Source organism: Pteronotus mesoamericanus, unplaced genomic scaffold, assembly GCF_021234165.1.
Source record: "Pteronotus mesoamericanus isolate MK-2021 breed Mesoamerican mustached bat unplaced genomic scaffold, CSHL_Meso_final contig_68, whole genome shotgun sequence".
In the NCBI taxonomy this organism is placed as follows: Eukaryota; Metazoa; Chordata; class Mammalia; order Chiroptera; family Mormoopidae; genus Pteronotus; species Pteronotus mesoamericanus.
In genome coordinates, this window is record NW_026555234.1 from 2,729,909 (window position 1) to 2,751,067 (window position 21,159).

General features: G+C 55.7%; 1 protein-coding gene across 5 annotated transcripts in view; it reads right to left on the reverse strand.

Annotated features, from left to right (window-relative positions):
* Positions 1-21,159, reverse strand: part of TBC1D14 (TBC1 domain family member 14) — an 89,576-nt gene that overhangs the window by 34,644 nt on the left and 33,773 nt on the right. For 4 of the 5 annotated variants that reach the window (XM_054581911.1, XM_054581913.1, XM_054581912.1 and 1 more), the window contains one exon: positions 14,779-14,899. In XM_054581911.1, coding sequence (XP_054437886.1) covers positions 14,779-14,899 — 121 coding nt within the window. Of the gene's footprint in view, positions 1-255; positions 347-14,778; positions 14,900-21,159 lie in introns of those variants that run through there. The other variant, XM_054581916.1, reaches the window with a different exon arrangement.

Consider the following 21,159-nt stretch of genomic DNA (forward strand, 5'->3'; position numbering starts at 1 on the left):
CTGGCTCTCCTCCTTAAAATTTCTAACCACACCCGTTAAAACTGAACCCTGTTAGAACATTCCGTGGAATCAGAGACACAAAGCAGGGCAGGGAAGAGAAAGGCGCACCGCGCGGCCCCAGGCAGGCTCCCTGCTCGCTCTCTCGCTGAACAGATGAATGTGACACCCAAGCGCCCGGTGCACCCGCGGAGGCGCCTCCGGCCGGTGACACACAGCAGGCCCCTCGCAGCAGCTCGGGCGGCCGGGCCCACTCACCATGAACGCCGCGGAGCTCAGAGGCGCGCGGCCGGCGGCTCCATGCCCGGGCGGGCGAGCAGGCTCCGGCGGCGGTGCAGGGGCCTCGGGCGGCGGCTGGGCGGGCGGGGGCGGCAGTCTGCTCAATCGCGCACAGATGCCGCGCGGCCGATCCGCGCGCTCCGTGTCGGCGCGTCAGGCCTGGCTCCCGGGACTCTGGGCGCAGGGGGCGGCGCTGGGGAGGCGGGTGGACCCAGGCTTCCCTCTTCTCGCTGGGTAGGGAGCCGGAGGCCCCACGGGACGCCTGCAGGGGTTTGGATGCTGGAGGTCCCGTTCCCAGCCCGCGCGGCCTCACCGCTCGGAGCAGCGCGTTGGGCTGCAGCCTCCGCACGGACCTCGGGCTGGCGGGCGACGTTCCCGCCAGGAGGCAGCGAGCGCCGGCACACAGCAAAGCTGGGCTTTGTCCGCCTTTGAAAAGGGAGAAACGTACACTCCTGAGACGCACTCACACCAGCGACCAGGGCTGGCAGCGTGGGGTAAGGGCGTGGTGGTGAGCAATTTTTATCCTCTTCTTTAGACCCTCGTGCGGGTCATATGTTTTCTACAATAGGAGTAATTCGATCAAAACATCAGAGACACAAAAATACATACGGACAGGAATCTGACCAGTGATTACTCATCAAAACTAATTAAACAGCACACTGCAGAGGAGAGCATTCCACTGTTTGCAAATTATCCCGCAATTTTTAAAAATGTTTAAAATATGCGCGATTGTTTCTGGCCCGCCGCAGGCCGCGTGTCGGAAGACCCACCGAACTTGGTCTGGGACAACACAAGACCCTCCTGTGAGGGAAATTCGCCAGCCCCGTGACGAGCAGCCCCCGGCTACACTCAGCGGACTTCTGGGTAAACCGCGTTGCCAAGGTGCCGCCCGAAACTTCCTGACTCCGGTGAGGCCTGTGGCGTCCACAGGCTACAATCAGAGGCAATGATGAGTGGTGGCAACCCTCTGGAGAAACAGGACGTTTCTCGCCTCACCTGGGAAAGAGCGGCACTGTCCTGTCTGCTTCCATATACACCTACCACGCTCCTACCCGCCCCCCAGGAGAAATGAAACACCCACAGAAAGACCTGTGTGCAGGTGTTCACAGCAGCACCGCCCCTAAGACCCACCCCCAAGGACGACGCGAAAGCCCCTGCCGCGTGGACCCGGCGCCCGGACGCCATCGGCGGGGGCGCACCACCCACGCCCTGCGCTACGGGTGGGCGGCGCAGGCGTGCGCGCCGCCAAGGGCCCAGACGGAGGGTGACGTGTGCGGTCCCATGTGTATGGAGCTCGCTGCACAGACGGATCTGCAGTGAGGAAGCAACTGAGCGGTCCGCCTGAAGCCGGAGGGGCCGGGGGCCGCCGCCAACCGGCGGGAGGGGCCCCCCGGGGCGGACGCGCTCTGAAGCAGGGCTGCCCTGGTAGGTGTGCGATTGCGTGCGTGCCTGCGCGAAAAACCGCTGCGCGCGCCCGGTGGCGCGTGCGTGTTAGGGTGCAGTAACTCCGCCTCAGCAGAGCCATTTTTAAAAAGTAACGGGGTAACTTGCTCACATCGAGTGTCGGTGCGCGGCCCGAGGACAGGAAGAAAGGCGCCGCGGAGTCGGCCCAGGCGGGCAAGGATGCAGGGAGCAGAGCTCGGGGCCAGGCCGGAACGAGGTGGTCCGAAGGCCGCGTTCAGGACCAGCCCACTAACCTGGTGCGGAGCCGCGTACGACCCGCTCAGTAAGGAAGGTCGAACCGCAAGTGTGTGGCCCCGGCTGCGGCCTCTGAGCGACTGAAGACCCGCGTTCCCCGGCCAGGGCGGCCCTGCAGACGTGCCTTGGGAAATGCCTCAGTCCGCCCGTTCCGGAGCGCAGAGCTCAAGGACTGCGCACCAGAAGCACCAACGGCTGCGGGGGCGAGTCCCGCCTGCTGGGGAACACGCGTGAACAGCAGGTCCCACCGGTTGTCCTTTGTGGAAAACCTTCTTTGAAAAAAAGTAATGGGGTAAAAATGGAGAGGTTGATTCTGACTGGAAGGATTAAAGAAAACCTCGTTAAGAAAAATTACTCAAAATTTGGAAATGAAACAGGACAGCGGCGGGGAAGTGGCCTTTCACTTCTTCCCTGGGAATTTTTAACACGCCTGCCGGAAGCTCATTTATTTCCCCAGGACAGTGTGAGCCCAGACACTGTGAGGTGACGTATTACTTGTGGATTTATGTCCAATGGAAAAGATAAGTCCAAAGTCCATTGTTTTCTCGTCCCAACTAGTTTGATTTAAATCTAAATTAGTGATCTTATTTTAATGGTCTGTATGCCTGTAAATGCCTAGTTTCTCAAATGCCCTTGTTCTCAATGTCACCATCTTACTCATCTCCACAATGTGTTGAATCGATCTTTGACCATGGTCATTAAAAAAGAAAAAAGGTAAACATCATTTAAAAAAATGGCAGAATAAGTGTTTTCTATTAAGAGACTAAAGGGACATGTAACTACGGGCACCTGGGGGAAGTCGGACGTGTCCCGTAGTGAACATGATCCAAACGTGCTCATGGTCAGAGGCTCCATGGGACTCCGGAGAGTTTCCCAAGGTGTGTTAACAGCTTCATGGATGCACAGGAGAAATGTCCCCACTCAGAAGAGCTACAGGCAGATATGCATAGGGGTGAACAGGCATGATATCTGCAACTTACTTTCAAACGGTCCTCCTTTTTAAAAATAGAAAAAGGCACAATGCAATGAATAAAACAAAATGTCAACAACTTCGGTCTAAGAGGAACCTGAATGGGCATTCATTAAGGCATTTTTCTGAACCCTCCCGTAGGACTGACATTTTTCCATTTTTCTTCACGGCGGGGGCTGGGGTGGGGCGCGGAGCCGGGCCGGGGGCCGGGGGGAGCCAGAGGGAGGCTGGGGCCAGCGGCTCTGCAGACCACGCCCGCCCCACAGGGTCCCCCAACAGCTCCACAAAGCCCCAGGGGCTTCTGTCCCAGCAGCAGCGGCTGTTCCCTCGCAGCGCTTCATCACAGCTTGCAATTACACAACTGCTTGATTAACAGTCATCTCCCGCAAGACAGTCTGAGAGCCAGACAGTCTGAGAGCCGGGACTTCAGTGGTCTTTTCACAACTAAAGGCGGCTCTGGGAAGAGCATGGCACTCGGCACTTGTGGGCTTGACCTCCCTCCCTCCCAGCTCAGCGGGGCCTGGCCCCGGGACGGAGATGAACACCGTCGCTGCCGGGGTCGCTGGCAGACCAGCACTCAAACTACCACTGCCCTACACAGGTGCCCACCCTGTCCCTGAGGGAAACCTGAGTTTCCAAGAGCCCCGGGAAGGGGACGGCTGCTTGGAGACCACTCCTGCAGGTGGAGGTGGCTCGTGCTATGATGCTCTGTGCTCACGGGGCCGCAAGGGTTCTCTGCCTCCCATGCCTCCTACCAGCACCTTGTGCCACACACACTTTGGACGTCAGCCAACCCAAGCCCACAGGCTCACTCAGCTTAAATGTGAGACACATCAAGCATCTGTTCAATATGCATTAGGCACTTACCTAAACACACAGCTTATCTCTTCGGGCCGGCTGTAACATGCAAGTCACTATATGTATTTCAGAACTGAGTGCCTTCTACAAGGTTTTTACTATGTATTAGACCTCGTGATGACAGCCAGACTGTCACTAAAAGTGAACAGTGGCCTCCAAACATGCCCGTGCATTAATCCCCGGGACCTGTGACTAACACCTTACATGGCAGAAGGGACTTTACAGATGTGACGTGGCCACTAGCCAAGGAATGCCGGCAGCTTCTAGAAGCTGGAAGAGAAAGAAGAGATTCTCTCCTGGAGCCTCTAGAAAGACCAGCGCAGTCAATACCTCCAGCCTAATCTGAAGACTGCTTTCGGACTTCTGGCCTCCGAAACCGTAGAATAAATCTGCATGGGTTTATGCCACCAAGTCTGTGGTAATTTGTCAGAGCAGCCACAGGAAACGAATGCAAGTACCTTCGGCATCATCTCCTCTGCCCCCTTTCCCCAGCTGCAGCAACCGAGGGTCCGAGGGACTTCCCTGTGAACAGCTGGTAAGTGGCAGCAGAAGGGAGGAATTTAAAGCCAAGCCCCTTACTGTCAACTCCCTAGATGCGCTGCTGCTGACCCAAGATCTCCATTTCCTAAGACAGCACGCCCTTCGCGGCCCCGAGGCCATGCGAACTCTCGGACACAGGCGCAAGCCCAGGGAACCGCCGCCGCCGCCTTGCCTGTTAACCCGGGGCGCAGCATGGGATCTCTAGTGCCAGTGAGAAGACTCCTTCCAAAGTGCTTCCACACGCTGACATAATGGCTCTTTATGTGACATTTTGAGTTCAACTCTGATAAGGGACTTAAAAGTAAAATTTAGAAATAGCCTCACTTTCCTCAAATCTTAGATTTCTCAAAGTCCAGTGCAGTTAATTGTGGAGGGGAGCAGACTATGCTCCCCCAAAACGTGCCACAGTGACACGCTATTTTCAATTAGTCACTTGAGAACGGCTGGTGCCAGGATGCTCCGACCCTCCTCTTCCCCCAAGAGCAGGAGATGGGTCTCCCACATGAAGGGGCTCCCCCCGAACCAGGGGTGAGGGAGGCTTCCTCACCACCAGAGACAGAATTCACGCCACACAGCCGTAGGAACAAACCTTGTTACTTCTTCAGCATTTATTCCCAAGCTCAAACACCTCTGCCTTGTCAACTCTTCACAAGTTGACTGTTTCCTTGTCTAAAAAATGTAAAACCCTCCGGCTTTGATCAGTTCTTTGAGCCTCATCTTTTTATGGTGCTCCTGTATGCATAACATTGAATGTTTTTCCCATGTTAACCTGTTACGTCAATGTAACTATCAGATTAGCCAAAGAGCCTGGAAGGGAAGGAGGGGAAATGCCACGGCCCCAGCACAGGAGGACTCGGCCTCCTCGGGGGCACTGTGCGCCAGGCCCTGAACTAGGCACGGGCGGTATGAGATGGGCCAGCCGGGCCCGTGCCCACGGGCCTCTGGGAAAGGCCCAAGCAAGTGGCTCCCCCACCTCCATTTTCGAACCTCTCTGGACATGCCTACAGCAGTTTTTTTGCTTTTTAAAAAATTTCATCCACTCATGAGGGTGAAGGTGTAGGCACGCTGGGGCCCTGGGACCCGGACAAGAGGCTACTGCCCTGGCCTGGCTCCCCAGACACCGCCCCGCCCTCCAGGAGTGGCCCAGCTCCTCCCACTCAAACCTCCCAGGCTCAAGCAGAATGGGCATGGCCTTTGCAGAGGGGGCCAAAGTTCAGAGCGGCACAGGTACTGGCGAAGGCCACACCGCAGACTGTGAAGGACAGAACCAGGACATAGACTCAAGGCCTCCGGATCCCTTGATCAAAGTCGGGGCCCTTCCAGGAACATGGGGAACGGCCTCAGCAGCCGTGCCACACACAGAGCCACTCTGCCCTGTGGGGAAAAGAAACCACGCTAACTGGCGAAAATTTACTTATTTAATGATAGGGTTTTCAGTTCGTTTATTTGCTCCTTGTACAGGTTAAGGTAGAAAATGAGATTATTGATTTGCGAACATTTTTACTATAAATGTCCTTCTCAGCACCGCATCCCACAAATTTTGTTAGCTGATCTTTTTGTTCCATTCCAAACATATTCTCATTTTTCTCATGACTTCCATATTGTCCCAGAGTTTAACTGTAAATAGGTTACTCATCTAATTCCCAAGTTTGGGGAGATGCTCTTGTTATCTTTGTCGTTGCTTTCTACTGTAATTCCACTGTGGTTAGAGAACTTATTTTGTGTTATTTTAACCTTTCAAATTCATAGCTGCTTTTGCAATGCAGCTACATGAGGGCTGTCTTTGTGAATGGCCCATGCGCCCTTGAAGAGAACGTGTGCCGCGCGCACGCTGCAGGGTGCGCGTCCTCTCAGCGCCAGCTGCTCTGTCCCGGCCAGTCCTGCCCACAGTTCGGTCGGTTGGTGTCCAGAGAGGATGGCTGGCACCCCAATTTCAGCGGTGGCCTGTGCGCCTGTCTCACATCTGTCAGTGCTGGCACCGGGTGTTTTGCTGCTGTTACCAGGCGCAAACACATTTAGAATCATTCCATCTCTGTTAGGTAATGTCCCACCTTCTCCTTCATTGATTTTCTGTGCTCTGCAGCCTTTTTCTGAAATTAATATATCTACTCCATCTTCATTTTGATTAGTATTTCCATGGTATATCTTACCCATCCTTTAATTTTAACCTATATGATTTATAGTTAAAGTAAGTTTCTTTTAGATAGCGTATAGTTGGGTAATTTTTTTTAACCCATTCTGACATCTGTCAGAACTGGGTGTTCAGACACACAAGTGTAACGCTCAGGCCTTTACATTAGTGTAATAGTTGATATATTTCAATGTAGACCTACTATCTTGTTTGTTGCCTGGTTTTCCTTCCGCTATTCTTTCCTATCTTGACTTCGGTTTTTTTAATTTATTTTATAATTCCATTTTAATTTATTGGGGTTTTGGCTTCTCTTTAGTAGGTGATCTAGGGATTAAAATATATTTAAAGTTTCACAACCTATTTAGAACCAGTATGTCACCACTTCAGGTGGAATGCAGACACTTGACCACCAACCGTATCGCCGCCCCCTTTATATTTTCTTTGTTTTATGTATTATATCTACACACACTGAAAACCCCAGACATTATCTTTTCCTTTCAACCAATGATATTTTAAAGAACTCAGTAAGAACACTATTTCTGATCCTCTTCCTTCCCAAGTCCCAAGTCTCCTCCTGGCGTAACATCCCTGTCTGAAAACTTTCCCCTGGCAATTCTTTTAGATCTGCTGGCCACAAATTCTCTTAGTTTCCTTCATCTGAAAACATCATTTTTTTCATTTTCATGTGTGGGCATTTTTGGAAGGTACAGAATTTTGGGTTAATAGTTCTTTTCTTTCAGCACTTTAAAAATGCTGTTTCATTTCCTTCTGACAAAACTCAGTCATTCCATTTGTTGTTCCCCAATAAGTGATGCATTTTTTCTGGTTGCTTACAAAATGTTTTGTCTTCAGTTTTGGAATTTAGTTATAATGTGCCTGGGCAGGGACTGCTTTGTCTTCATCCTGTTTGGAGTTCATGGAGCCCCTATCCCCAAATCTGTAGGTGTTTGTCTCTGGTCAGATTTGAAACATATTCGACCATTGTTTATTTCAACAGGTTTTCTGCATCACATTTTTCTCCTCTTCTCCTGAAACTCCAGCAACACAAATGTTGGGCTTTGATGTTGTCCTGCACGTCCCGAGGGCTCTGCTCATTTTTCCAGCCTTTTCCTCTGTATCACTCAGGCTAATTTCCAGTGATCTGAAAGGTCACTCATTCTTTCCTCTCCCATCTCCGCTCAGCGACTGAGCCTACCCACTTAGTTTTCTACCTCAGTTACCGTCTCTCTCAGTCACACAATTTTGGGGGAGCTCTTCTCTGCACTTTCCATTTCTTTGCTGACACAGCTTCCCTGCGCCTTTCAGGAGTGCCTGCCCTTCCGGGTGGGGACACCTGCAGGGTAATTCTAACACCTGCGTTGTCTGGGACTGTGGTCTGCTCTTTCTCTTTTCCCGTGCGCGCTGAGATTTCCCTAGTTTTTCATACGCCAAGGAATTCTGAGCTGCACTCTAGACACTGTGACTAGTGTCACGAGACTCTGGGTCTTGTCTAGACCCCTAGGGGAATGTCTGTATTGTCGTTTTAGGAAGCAAGTGACCTAGCTGGATTCCAGGCCCAAGTTCCGACCAGCCTGTGTTTGCTGTGGCTCAAAGCCTTCGCAGTGCTTGATGCATCCATCCCACGTGTGCCCGCCCAGTGCCCAGTCTCGGGATCTGTGTGGTGGTCTGCCCCCGAGGTCAGTTCTCAACGTCCATGTATGTTATCTGGGACAGACGCATGTATCCACAACTTGGGAGTAAGCCCAGGTGTTCAAAACAACCTTAAGGGGTCACTTTCCTGAGCGCCTCCGCCCCACACTGCCCCCAGGACTCAGTGGTTTCCTTGGTCCTCCCTTTTCTGGTTCCCTAGCCGCACTCTCCCACAACTACATCTGCCCTGGGGCCGACTGGTGGGAGAGGACAAGCCATTGGGGATTGGTCTGCCCTGCCTTCCTGAGAGGGGCAGGCTCCTGCCAGGCCTCGCCCGGGGCCGTGACGCTGCTTGGGGGCTGGGAGAGGAGGCCAGCAGGGAGTGCGGGGCCTCTGTGCTCCCTGAGCGCGTGGAGATTCGCTCCCCAGGGCTGAACTAGGGGCGCCCCCAGCCCTCTCAGTCCATGCTAACACCCGCTCCTGGGCTTGGCGCCACCCTGAATTCAGGCTGTGAAGTACCAGAGGCGGAAAAATAGGAAACTCAGCCCATTTATAGTGGTATCAATTCTGGTTTTCCTCCCCAAGTTTCCTGCTACTGTTACTTTTCCAAATCGTCAAACAGCTGTTCCATGTGTTGTGTTCAGATCTGTAGCTGCATCCCCTGGGAGAGCTGGAACGGAGTGTGTGTCTTGTCCTCCCCCAGAACTGGGTTCTGCTCTCTTTGTGAACTTGTTCAAACTCCTTTTCCAAAGGTGCATGGGATGATGGCAATGACAGAAGTTGTCTTATCTTAGAATTCACCTGGAGGCCCACCCCAGTTACCTGCACGGATCCCCGAGGCTTATCCTTCCTGCAATGGGCGAGGATTCATGATTTCCTAAGCACCGCAGACCTCTCAGAACCCAGAGGGGAGAGGGCCCGCGATCACTGTAAGATGTCCTGAATCCGCCCTCTTCTGGGGTTCTCTCTTTCACAGCTAGCAGCTGGCTTGAAATTCCAGAAGGCCACCCAAGCCATCCCGGGCTATAAAAATCCAAACCCACGCACGTGTCTCCGCTCACACGGCAGCATTTTATCTAGGACACTGAAGCCCACAAGCCCGTCCTCGGCTACAGCTCGGTCCCTGCCACGGTCGGCAGCTGCCTCGGGGCCCAGCCAGGACTGAGGCTTTGTGCTCAACTTCCTCTCCTGACAGCAGTGCCAGTTTCTCAAGTCTGTGCACCTAGTGCTGTGTCTAAAAGATTCACGAACGCTGCTTGAAAGCCTCCCCAAACGTCTGCAGCCCTCAGTGCCCCTGACATCCACACAGGTTACAAAGGCTCACTTGCACTTAAGTGGTCTTTTCTTTAAAAAAAAAATTAAAAAGAAAGTGGAAAAATTACTGAAAGGAAAAATACCAAAAGGCAAATAGTAGTTATTTGGGGGCAGTAAGACTCCTGGTGTTTTCTTTTTCTTAATTTGCTAATACCGTAAACATCTACAAATGAATATAAGCAGGGAGCATGCATGCTAACTTATCCTAAACACCCCACTCCGCATTTCGCAGTAACTGGAGCACTGCGGACGCAGCCTGCCAACCACCGCAGGCCGGCAGGCTACGCAGGGGGGCCCTGCCGCCACAGGCCACCCGCACAGCCTCACGGGGCATCGGGCTTCCCAGCCAGTCCCTGCCCCTCCAACGAGACCACACATCAGCTTCCCCCATGGAGCTTCGACAAACACAAAGCATCCGTTCTACCGGAAGGGGCAGTGACAAAAGGGGCCAAGTCTGTCACTGACTAAAATGAGGAAAGGTATGAAGGAACGGGTCCAACAGAGTGGAAAAAAGAAAACACAGTTTAGGCCTGTCCTTGGCAGACAGGCACCGCCTGTGAGCCGTCCCTGTGGAGCTGCGCGCGCGGCCAGCCGCCTGAGTCTGGGGCCCGGGGGCGCGGGGGCGCGGTCCCGGCAGCAGGCGCACGCGGGGTGTTGGTGCGGCAGCACCTGTGAGCCTCGAGTCCCGCTGAGGCGTCCCAGAGGGCGGCCACCACCAAACGCACGCGGGGCACCCTACCATGCAGAGGCTGCCCCGCAAGGGCCGCGGAAAGGCGGAGGGGAGGCTGCCTGAGACAAGGACTGAGAGACGACTACTTGGGTCAGGCAACCGGCAGCCACTTAAAAACCTTGGGTTCAGAGAAACGTGCTCAGTGTTGCAAAAACGCCTCTCAACGCTGCACCTCACCTCTGCACAACACTGGCCACGGCTGCAATTGCTTGTGAGTTGTTTCAATCTCACCCACAAGTTCCAGCGAAGGCAGAAACCAAGTAAGTTTTGCGCTTCGCTGTAATCCCGGGGTGGGCCCACACGGTGGCTCAAATTTGTAGGACAAATGAAAGGGCCGTGGAACCTGGCGGAGACGGCTCCTCTTCATTCACAAGGCAAAGGCCTGCACCGGAGACAGCGTCACCACCATGCCAGCGTGCCCAGGGCCCCACGGCACACGCCCCCGTGACGGCAGGCCCGGAGGCAGCCGTCCTCAAAGGCCTCTCCCGTCTCGGCTCTCAAGCGCACGTCCAGTTTGCAGCAACTGCTGAGACGTGCGTGCCGCACGCCGGCCCGTCACCTGGCCACTCGGGCGCAGCCGGCAGCTTTCCTCCCGCGGCCCGACGCGCTCCGCCTGCATCGCAGCAGCGGCTCACACGTAGGCTGGCGTCAGAGCCCCCCCACCCCCCCGCGCCCTTGGAGGGACACAGCGGGTGGCGCCTCGGCCCCGGTGTTTGCTCTGCGTGTCGGGGGTCAGGCCTGCTAACGCGTGTCTCTAACAAATGCCCGGGCGGTGACGGCTTCGGTCTGGGGGCCCCACTTTGAGGGCCCCTGTTCCAGTGTGATTCACACAGGTGTCCGTGGCCATGTTTATTTACCCTGTTAAGAAAATCCCTCTGATATCATAATGTAAGCTAATAGAAAATAACTTACTTTTCAAAATTTTTATGAAATTTGAAAAAATAACTGAAAGTAACATTTCAACATTTCCTAAAAATGGCTGCCATGTTTATAGAAGAGGTCTATTCGGAAGGTATCCAGCCATGTAATATGAAAAACAGACACTTATTGAAGGAGATGTAAGATCGAACAAGAAACACTGAGCATAGGACAATGACACCTCAGTCCCTTTCAAAGCAGGCACCTTGGGACCTCATGCAGGTCTCCCAGTCGTATTCAGCTGCCCCGTCATGTTTTCCTGATTTTCACTGACAATCTGAAATCTCTTCTTTCAAAGGTGATTTTCGTTTTGGAAAAAGCCTGAAGTCACAGGGCACCAAATCTGCGCTACAGGAGGACTGAGTCACCTGGGTGACTGGATGTTTCGTCAAAAAACTCCACACAAGACATGATGCATGAGAGGGCGTGTTGTTGTGATGAAGCTGCCAATCACCAGTTGCCCATAGCTGCGGCCTCTGAGTCATCCAAATAATTTCCATGGAGGAATGTTTAATAATGGGAAATTTGATGCAGATTCATTGCTCTACTTGCTCGGTCATCTTGAATGTGATGGCCACACAATACAGATGCTCACTAAATGGCGTCTACCGCCCCCACTGACTGGTACAATGAAGTCATCAGTGTTCACGCATGCGCGTTCCAGTCTACACCCCTTGGCTGCCAGGTTATATCAGTGTCATACAAATTGTTCTCATTACATTAACAATGGCTGGACTTTTTCCAGAGAGACCGTATGTGTATGTATATATCTCTCAAGCCAAGAGAATCTGGCCAAGTTGGAACGAAGTCGGATGTGCCCCCAAAGTGTCACTCACAGCACCTAGGCCACGCACTAGGCTTGCTAATACTGAAAGCCACGACCGCCACTCCCTGAGCACCGACTCCGGGACGCATGCTGTGCTAAAATGGACAGAAATATCTCACATCCATTGTCTCTTCATCTATAAGAATCCAGTGAGGAGGAAGCACAATGTCCACTTCACAAATGAGAAAACCAAGAAGTGACTGGTTCAAGGTCATAAGGATAAAAGTGAAGCTGAAATCACAGCCACGCCCGCAAGTCCGAAGATCAACCACGCTGCCTGGGGCATGGCGACCGGGCACCCAGCACGGCAGTGTCTGCTCCGCAAGCAAACCAAAGGGGCCAGGGAGGGCTCGGGCTCCGCCCGCACACCATCTCCCTCCTGCTGTCCAAGGGGGGAGTGCCACAGGACAAACAGCGGCAGCCAACGCTTCCCAGGGCTCATGGCACATGCTGCTGTGGGGAGCATGTGGTGAGCACTCCTCCATCCTCCCCGCAGAGGCGGACACGAGTCTCCCCAGGTTTCAGAGAGTAGGTAAAACGAAGCCACACAGCCTCAGGGGCAGAGCAGGGCCACAAGCCCTGGCGTCTGACTCCAGAGCCTGTGCTCTGAAATCAGGGCACGATGCTGCCTCTCGCCAGCGATAAGAACATTCCGGAGGAGAGGGAGGAGGGCTCTGCTTCCTAAACACCTCCCGAGGCCTTTGCGCCGCCTGGGGCTGTCACAGCCACTTGGGACCACGAGCACAGGCGCTCGGGCCCCAGCCCTGAGCACGGGCTCTCTGAGCATGGGGCTGATGTTTGTGGCAGCGCCAGCTCGAGCCCGGTGCCCAGGAGCCTCCCCGCAGGGGCAGTCCCTGGCTCTGGACCCTCTTGGGCCTTGCTCGCTTGGGGGAAACAGGAAGGGAGGAGACACGAGAGGGCCAGAGACACGCAGGCGACTGACCCGGCAGGACGGTCTGGCTCCCGCCGGTGCAGCTACGCCTTCGGTACTGACTGCGGGAGCCAGGTGGCCCTCCTGTCTGCGGGCTGTGTCGCCACACAAGCAGCTGTGGTGACAAAAGCCCTTTACGTCTGAGAACACACCTATGGTCACCTTTAAAAGAATGCATAAAAAACATAGCAAAGAAATTCAAACACGGTGCAAGTGATGTTAAGGGCCTGGGTAAAAATCTATTTAGCATGATAGTTACTTTCTTGAAACTATAGATTTCTTTTAAAATCTTTTAACCGCTTAGCTGCTTAAGAAATTTATCGCTGAGTTTTGCAAACAAATCCATCATCATATTTTAATTTTATCCTACTTTAATAAGCCTATACAATAAGTGATCCAAATTTAGAATGTATCAACCTCTAAGAGCGAGTTCCAACACTGGTTTATTTTGTGAGTCTCCTGGGCCCAGACCGCTGCTACAGGCCACGCTCAAAACAAACTTCCCTTGACAAGGCATCAAAAAGGCGCAGAGCTGCCTCTCTGTCCAGCCAGAACCGCGGCGTGTGCTCCCTGCCTCACCCGCCCACCGCGCCCCTGGGCCGAACGTGACCCCACAGCTGCTGCGGCACCGAGGCCAACTCCGCGCCCCCGCCCCCGACTGGTACAAGGGCCACGTCCGCACCAGCATGACCGCATCACCGGTCCCAGAGCCAGTCCAGGCACAGCACACCGTCCCCCCGTGGCCCCCTGGGGAGCCCCATGCCTGCCTCCTGGGCCACGCTGCCCCCTCCTGCAGAGGCGGAGAGCAGTGGGGGCCGACGGCCGGGCTGAGTTCCAGCTCTGACGCGCACGAGCTGTGCAGCCATTCAGCCTGTGTCTCAGTCCTTCTTGGGTACAACGAGGATGGTAACAGTATGTTCTTCAAGAGGTTGTTGGGAGTTTCACAAGAGCCAGAAGCCCAAGTGCTGACTCAGAGTCGGCACCCAGTGATCGCCCGGTGCACGACCCGCCCCAGTGTTATCCACTCCCCGTCACGCCTTACACTCCCGCTCCTGGGTGGCCTCGCCTGGCAGCCCTGCCTCCCTCCCCGTGCACCTGCGCTGCTCCTTCCAACACCTGCCCCGGAATCACTGCCTCCCCAAAGGGTGCGGCTCAGCACAGGCGCTGCGTCGTCCCTGACCCCAGTGCCAAGCACGAGGGCCCGCGTCCGCAGGTCCTCAGGTGTCCACTGAACAACTGCTGCTGAGCACAAAACTGGGGTGGGAGGGGCAAGGCTCCGGAGGGTGGGGGGCAGTGCCACAGCCCCGGGCACACAGCAGACCAGCAGGGTGGCCGGGACACGTGCAGGGACAGCGCCCGCCCCGGCCGTGCTGTGTCCCTGCACGAGCCCCACCTTGGGAAGGCGAGCACATGCCCCCAGCGGCTGGCACCTCCCCTCCACGGGAGCCCCTGGCCAGGAGACCCCACAGACCGTGGCCTGTGGCCCTGGCCGGACCCTGACCCCTATCCCCTTCCCGGCAGGCAGGTGGGGGAAGGGGGAAGGGGTCCCTGCTGCCCGGGGGGACAGGCCCTGGCCTTCCTGGCCAGAGCTGCCCTGGAAGGATCCAGTTCCAGAAACCCATGGGACAGAGGAAGAGCACGCTTTGATATCAACCACAATTTGTGAAAATTAGCAATACACACATTTGCAACTATTACTGGCAACTGATTAAATTAAATCATTATAAATGTCTAAAGGCCCACTCTCTCAAATGAACACTCCTATGTGCACATTATAAACTGTAAGAAATGATAAAGGTTAAAGTCACCAACATTTCAAGAGAGACTTAAATTTTAGGAACTTGGCATGCAAATTAATACAAAGTTTCCCACGTTCAAAGCCTCAAAAACAGTCATTTCTTTAAGGTTCATCAATATACGCCGCACAGCATGTTTCCATGTTTCTTATCTTGTATACCTTTTGTATTCTCTTTGACTCTTTCTGAGCATTCTCTCGGAGTGGTATTTTTCCAAATAACTTCCATCCCAAGTCATTTTGTTTGTCAAGTCTTGCATTTTGTTTTCTAGCAAGCAAATTCCTATAGGAAAAAAATAAAACGGTTAGGGAATTTCTTGGTGTTTACAGAAACACTAGGACAGCCCAGTCCCTCTCTAATGAAAACAAGCAGACTTCCTATGAGTGAACAATGTGAGGAACCACGAACTACTTTTTCAGACTTGATTTTCATGTAGACACAGAATTGTGCAGCAGGCGAAAGAACGTGAACCGCAGATAAGCTTTCTCTTATTCACTGCTATGTGTAATTCTGTAATTTAAAGAAATGTATTCTATCATAACAAAGTATATCAGGAACGGTGAGCTTTGGCGTCAGACCAAAGCGACCTGGGGCTCTGACTCAGCCACGCACTGGCTGCGTGACTCGGACCCGCACCCCCACCGCTCTGGGCCCTGGGGTCAGATGTCCGACGAGGGGCTCTGTGGGCGTCAGAGCAGCGGGCACCCCTCGGTGCCCAGGGAACGGCTGCTTTGGTGCGCGACCCCTCTCTAGGCCGGTGTAGATGACCTGAGGCTAGACCTCTGTCACCACCTACAGCGTCTTCGTGTATCATAAAGTGAAAGCCACCCACGAAACTGTCACCCAGTCTTCTCTCCCAACAGGTAAACACAATTCCCAAATAACGCAAAGAAATCCCAAACGGCAGCACAGGAGGAGCTGGCTTCTGGAAAGCGCCGGACTGGCGCACTCGGTAGCAACAAGAGGCCCCAGGGCCCACTGGGAAGGGCGCCACAGCGGCACCCGGGCGCGGGGAGGGGGAAAGCACCCGAGTAGCCAGGGTGCGCCTCATGGGGCGGCTGCCTGTTTGGGGGGGCTCCTTCGGGTGAGAGCTGTAACAGTTTAATCACCCACCTAAATAATGACTACATATATAAAACAAGGGACGATAATCCACTGACCAGAGCAGAGACGCCTGAGCCCCCAAGGATGCAGACCAGCGAGCAGGCATGAACGAGGCGGAGCGGAGTGGCAGAGCGCGCCCAGTGCCAGATAAAGGTGATGGGTCAGGAACTGACCCCAGCTGCTGAGCCTCTAAGCAGGATGAGTAACAGGAATTGTACACACAGTACCTCCCGCAAGGTACTTGTTAACCACAGAGGCAAAAACAGCTGCTCCACACTGGGGACACCTCCTCGACCAAGGGATCCACAGCAGCACCTCTGACGTCAAGAGAGACAGCACACGCCGCCGTGTGGTTGGCAGCTGCCCAAAAATGCACCCCCCGACTCTAACCTACAGGACACGCAGACACACCCAGACTGAGAGACAGGCTATGACACAGTGGTTCTAGACTCCAAGATGTCAGGGTCGCGGAAGGCAAAGCCAGGCGGAAGGCCCGTTTCAGGTTAAAAGGCGACTCAGAGAGCTGCCTCGTAAACGCAGCGGGCGAGCCCGGACTGCAGCCTGGGCCACGGGGGAAGCTACAGAGATTACTGGGAAAATTGACAGAACGTGAGTACAGAGCACGGATCAGCAAACCGCCCCGAGCTGGTGGCAGTAGAGCTCCCCACCTGAGAGCTGGGGAGCAGCCCGGTGAGAGGAGGCCCCGAGCTCAGGAGACACTCGTGCTCGGGGAGAGGGGCGTGGCACTGCCAGTGGGTTCTTCCAGGGCCCAGGGCCATGTCCCTTGAGCGCGGCGTGGCATGGCTCTGAGCTGTCCCCAGGATCCGGCCCCGGCCCCGCAGGCTGCCCACTGCCTCTGCTGACGCGCCCACGCTCTTCTCTCCACCCAGCGATCCGGGCCCCTCCTGAGAGCAGAGAGGTCACCGCAGCCCTGACCTCAAGGGCCCTGTTCGTGCGCCGCTGCCTCGCTGGTCTCTCTGCCCTCCCTCAACACGCTCCCCAAGAGGGGACACATGTGCCCACTAGACAGGAGCTGCCACCACCATCGGGTCCTTTCTCTGCTAGGGAACGGAGGGCCCAGCAGAGAGGGCTGTCTGTCTCGGCCTGAAGCCGCCGGCTGGGCCAGCACTCTGCACAAAGGACAGCAGGCCTTAGAGAGGCCTGGGTGAGGCCGCCAGGTTTGCAGGAACGGTGGCCTGAGGGAGGGCGGCCCCCACCTGGGGTCTGGCACCGGCGCCGGGAGGCGGCCTTGGGAAGGGGCCGCGCCCAGCTGCAAGGGAAAGCCGGGAGCCTCAGGGCCAGAGGAGCAGAGAGCCTGGGCGGGAGGCAGGGTCGCAGGGACGCAGGAGGCCTGCGGCCTTTCCCAGGGCTTCCCTTGGTCTCCATAGGTTACAACTTAGAGAAAAAGACGTGAGACACCAACGTAGATGAGAAAGGGACTCTCTCGTAAATTGAACATGTCCAGTGACCGAAAGTAACCTCACTGGGTTATGGGACCTAAGTCCCTGCCAGCAGGTCACGTGGGTTGTCACACCCAGGCCACTCCGTCCTTCAGTCAGAGGCCCACTTGCTGAGGGCCGGCCACCACTGAAGCGCTCCCGTTCCAGCTTCCCTGGTGGCCGGGCTGGCCCTCCGCGCCTCGGCTTCTCCCGCCACCAGGGAATCCTCCTTGGGTCCCCCTTAACCCCAACCTGTGAAAGCAGCTGCGGAGCTGCCCTCCGGCAGAGCGCCGCGGACCCTGCTCCCGCCCCAGCAGCGCAGGCCATTTAGTTCAAATACACTTTTATGGAAATTCCCTATAGATTTGAATGTTTCTTACGTCAATGCCAGTGACAAAGTAATGTTATAAAGAAGGGCGTGTTAGTGCCTGCCTGCCAGCTCTCTCGTGAAGCCAGAAGCTCACAGGTCCACTGTGGAAGGCCAGGTCACAAGTAAATGGTGTCCCTAGAACCGGGGCGAGGTGGGCCAGTGACACATTACACGGGCATGAAGCAGACGCGAGACGCCCGGCCCCCACCGCGGCTCCCCTTCCCCTGGCCTCCCCACACCCGCTCCCTGTCCCGGGCAGCACAGGGCTCCCAGAGGCGGGGGCACAGAGGAGACTGGCAGCGGGCGGGGGCCCTGGGGCTGCATGGGAGCGGGGAAAGCCCAAACCCTGGGTGTCGGAGCAGCCCTCGCCCGACACAGCTTTAGACCTGGGTGTCCGGCACGGGAGCCGCCACCACGGTGGCTCCTGAGCACCTGCCACGTGTATACTGCCATGTTGAAATACGTCAGCGTTAATGTGATGTTTCTGAAGTGTCACAAAAAGACTGAAAACAACCCAAGGGTTCAAGACACATTCATATATGGCATTAAGAAGGGTCTGAGGGCGCTTTCTGGAAGGAGTGTGAACTACGGTTAAAGGAAGAGGCGGGTACGTGGCCGTGTAACGTGCGTCCTGCGAAATCACATCGTGCTGGTGGAGACACGTACAGGCTACCTCTGGAGGAAGATGGGAACTGCTGCCAGCCATGGCTCCGGGACGGGTTCCTGGTGGCAAAAGGCACACGGCAGGGAGGGGACCTGACACCATACACTCTCCTAGACTTTTTCGATTTTGAACCATGCAAAGGTGTCGCCCACTGAAAAAAGTTAATAAACCTAGAAACCATTGTTAATAAGGCATTTCTGCCAATAAACGAGGAATGTTCTGGCACCCCTCCCCTCACCCTCCTTCCCGTCGGCAAGGCCCCACCAAACCTCGGCTGTGGCCGGTCTCCCTGCGCGCATGGCGCGGGCGGCTGTGTTGGGCAGAGCGCGCCCCGGGGCTGCAAAGGCTGAGGGGGCTCGAGAAAGCTCCGTGACGCCCTCCTGTGGAGAACACAGGCCCTGCAGAGGGACGAGTGAAAACGTGTTTATTCAGCTGCAGGAGCGCTGGGTTGGCCAAAAATTGAGCATGGTTTTTTCTGTAACGTAAAAGACATTTTCATTTTCACCAATAACTTTATTGCTTTGGCTATTTTGAGTACGTCAGCTCTCTTCCCGGTTAATGATGCTGATTGTTCTCAATTGATGTCTTGACTTGATTACAAGCAGCTTCAGCGGGTCTACCTGACTGTGGGGCATCCGCCAGGGAGAAAGCTCCAGCACCGAACTACCAGCCCCTCTGGACACATTTGAGCAGTCACAGCACCTTCTCCATACACCCCACAAATCTTTTTTTGCTTCTCAGTTGCATGTTTACCTTTCTTGAAATAATAAAGCTATTTAATATGCTGAAAATATGGTGTATTTTCTTTCATCTTCAATATTAAAATGACAACACAAAAATTCATCCATCTTGATAAGGTTTTTAAAGCGCACGCTGACATGACAGCGGTCACAATGCACTCTAACAAAATCGTCCTGAGTGAAGTTACAGACAACCAAGCACTACCATCGCCATCAGACGGAGAAGACCGAACGGACTTTTCGGGCCAACCCAGTACCATCACTGCACCACGTGTGCCTCGACACGGATCCTGGGGGGACTGCTGAGCGGGGGGCTGCGTGGAGTGCCGCCCCGTGGAGGTGTCCGCTCGTGAGAGCATCGCATGTGAAAGCGTCACGTGTGAGGACACCACCCGGGAAGGCATCGCCCGTGAAGGCGTCCGGCCCGGCAGCCCTCCCGGCCTGGTGGCTGACCTCATGCAGCAGCTCTGCGGAGCGAACGCCCGCCCACTGCACAGGGAAACGGTGAATGGTGGCAGTGAGGCTAGAGGCAGTGTCCCGGAGAAAATGGCTCAGAGCTTAGGCAAGCTCCTGAGGTCACCCATGAGGGACTGAGCCCCAGGCCCCCGCAGGGCGGCCTGGCCCGCTGCTGGTGACGCACGGAGTCTGCGCCATGGGATGCGCGGGTCAGCCCGCGGGTAACAGGAGAGGGCACACAAGCTCTGCCGCATCCCCAAGCTTCTCCGACCGGAGAGCGACGCTGCGAGGACGTGGGGAGGACCGGGCAAGAGCTGTGAGAGGGCAGAGCTGCCGGGAGGCCCGCCTGAGGCCTGGCGCTCATCTGCTCGCAGGGAACCCCTGCTGCGTCGGCACTGCTGCCACCTGCTGCGGGGCACGCCCGGGTGCTGGGGGGCTCTTACCATCTGGGGGTGAGGGTTGTAAGAAAATAAAAACCTTCATCATGTGTGACTATGAACACAAAATTAGGCACAAGTGACGGGGTCCTGAGGGAAAATTGTCATTAATGCCCTAAGCCCAACTCCTCCTACCCAGCTGCTGACCCCAGGACCAGAGCAGCGGCCGGGCTGCGCTCACAGGACGGGCTGCAGCTGAGCCCTCCCTGGAGGTCGGTCTCCCCGGTTTCCGACAAGGCTGGGTGCCCAAGGGCCATCCTGGGCGCCGCCGGGCTGAGGCTGTCCCTCCACGTCCACACCCCAGCGCCTGAGCCTGCAGACGCTTCCGAGGTCAAAAGGCGATTCCGGGAGCAATTTCAAATGACCAGACAGATCAGGAGGTGCTGGCCGGCCCGTGCTGCCGCAGCCGAGGCGCTCAGCGCTGCTCGGGGCGGGCTGGGGGCGGCGCAGGCCCTGCCACAGGCGCCCCAGCGGGGCCCTTCCACTTGTTTTCCTCATCTCATCACCGGAAAGGAATGTCCCCGAGGGTGAAAACAGCAGGTCCTTGAATAACACCACTGTCGAGTTACACACGGACCAGACGCCGGGAGGCTCTTCACTCGTGTAGACCTCAGGTAGCCCACGGGAGAGCTGGTCTGCTCCTGCGTCGTTGCACTTAAACGTGCAGAGCCTGTGGACAGGTGGAGTGAGGGCTCATGCTGCCGCCCCTTCTACTCGCTGGGAGCCCCCAGTCTAGAACAGCCCCTGGCATGCAGGGGAACACCCCAACTTACTCGGTGCCTGCTTTCCCGGAGGGCCTCCACAAGGGCCACGCGGGAATTATCCCTGCCCTTCTACACAGAGGCGGCGGGGGCTGGGACAGAGCGGGGAGTCCCACGCAAAGACGCCCCGGTCAGACCCAGGTCTCTGAGGCTGTCACCTGGCAACTCAGGAGTCGGCGCCGCCCTGAGGGCAGGCAGGGGACAGCCGAGCGGGAGGCAACCCTCCTGACCGCCCGGTGGAGCAGGTTCCACAAGCCACCAACTCTCAGCCGGGATTTCTCACCACCTCTCGGCCTTGAGAAATAGCCCTCGAAGCCCCCCTCCTTCAGTGCAAGCGAACTCCTGCCGCAACAGGTCACTCGCTCCCTGGGCCCCTGCTCGCCCGCGCCCTCCTCTCACCAACAGAAGCTATGGCAATGCGACCGGGAGTAAACAGGAACACGCAGCACCCAGTCCCACAGGAACAGATGGGCGTCTCCTCCCCCGCTTCCTGAGCTGTAGTTACCTTTCACAGATCACCTGTCAGGTACCTCGGACGGCGCCTGGCACATCACGTACATTTCATGTGTGC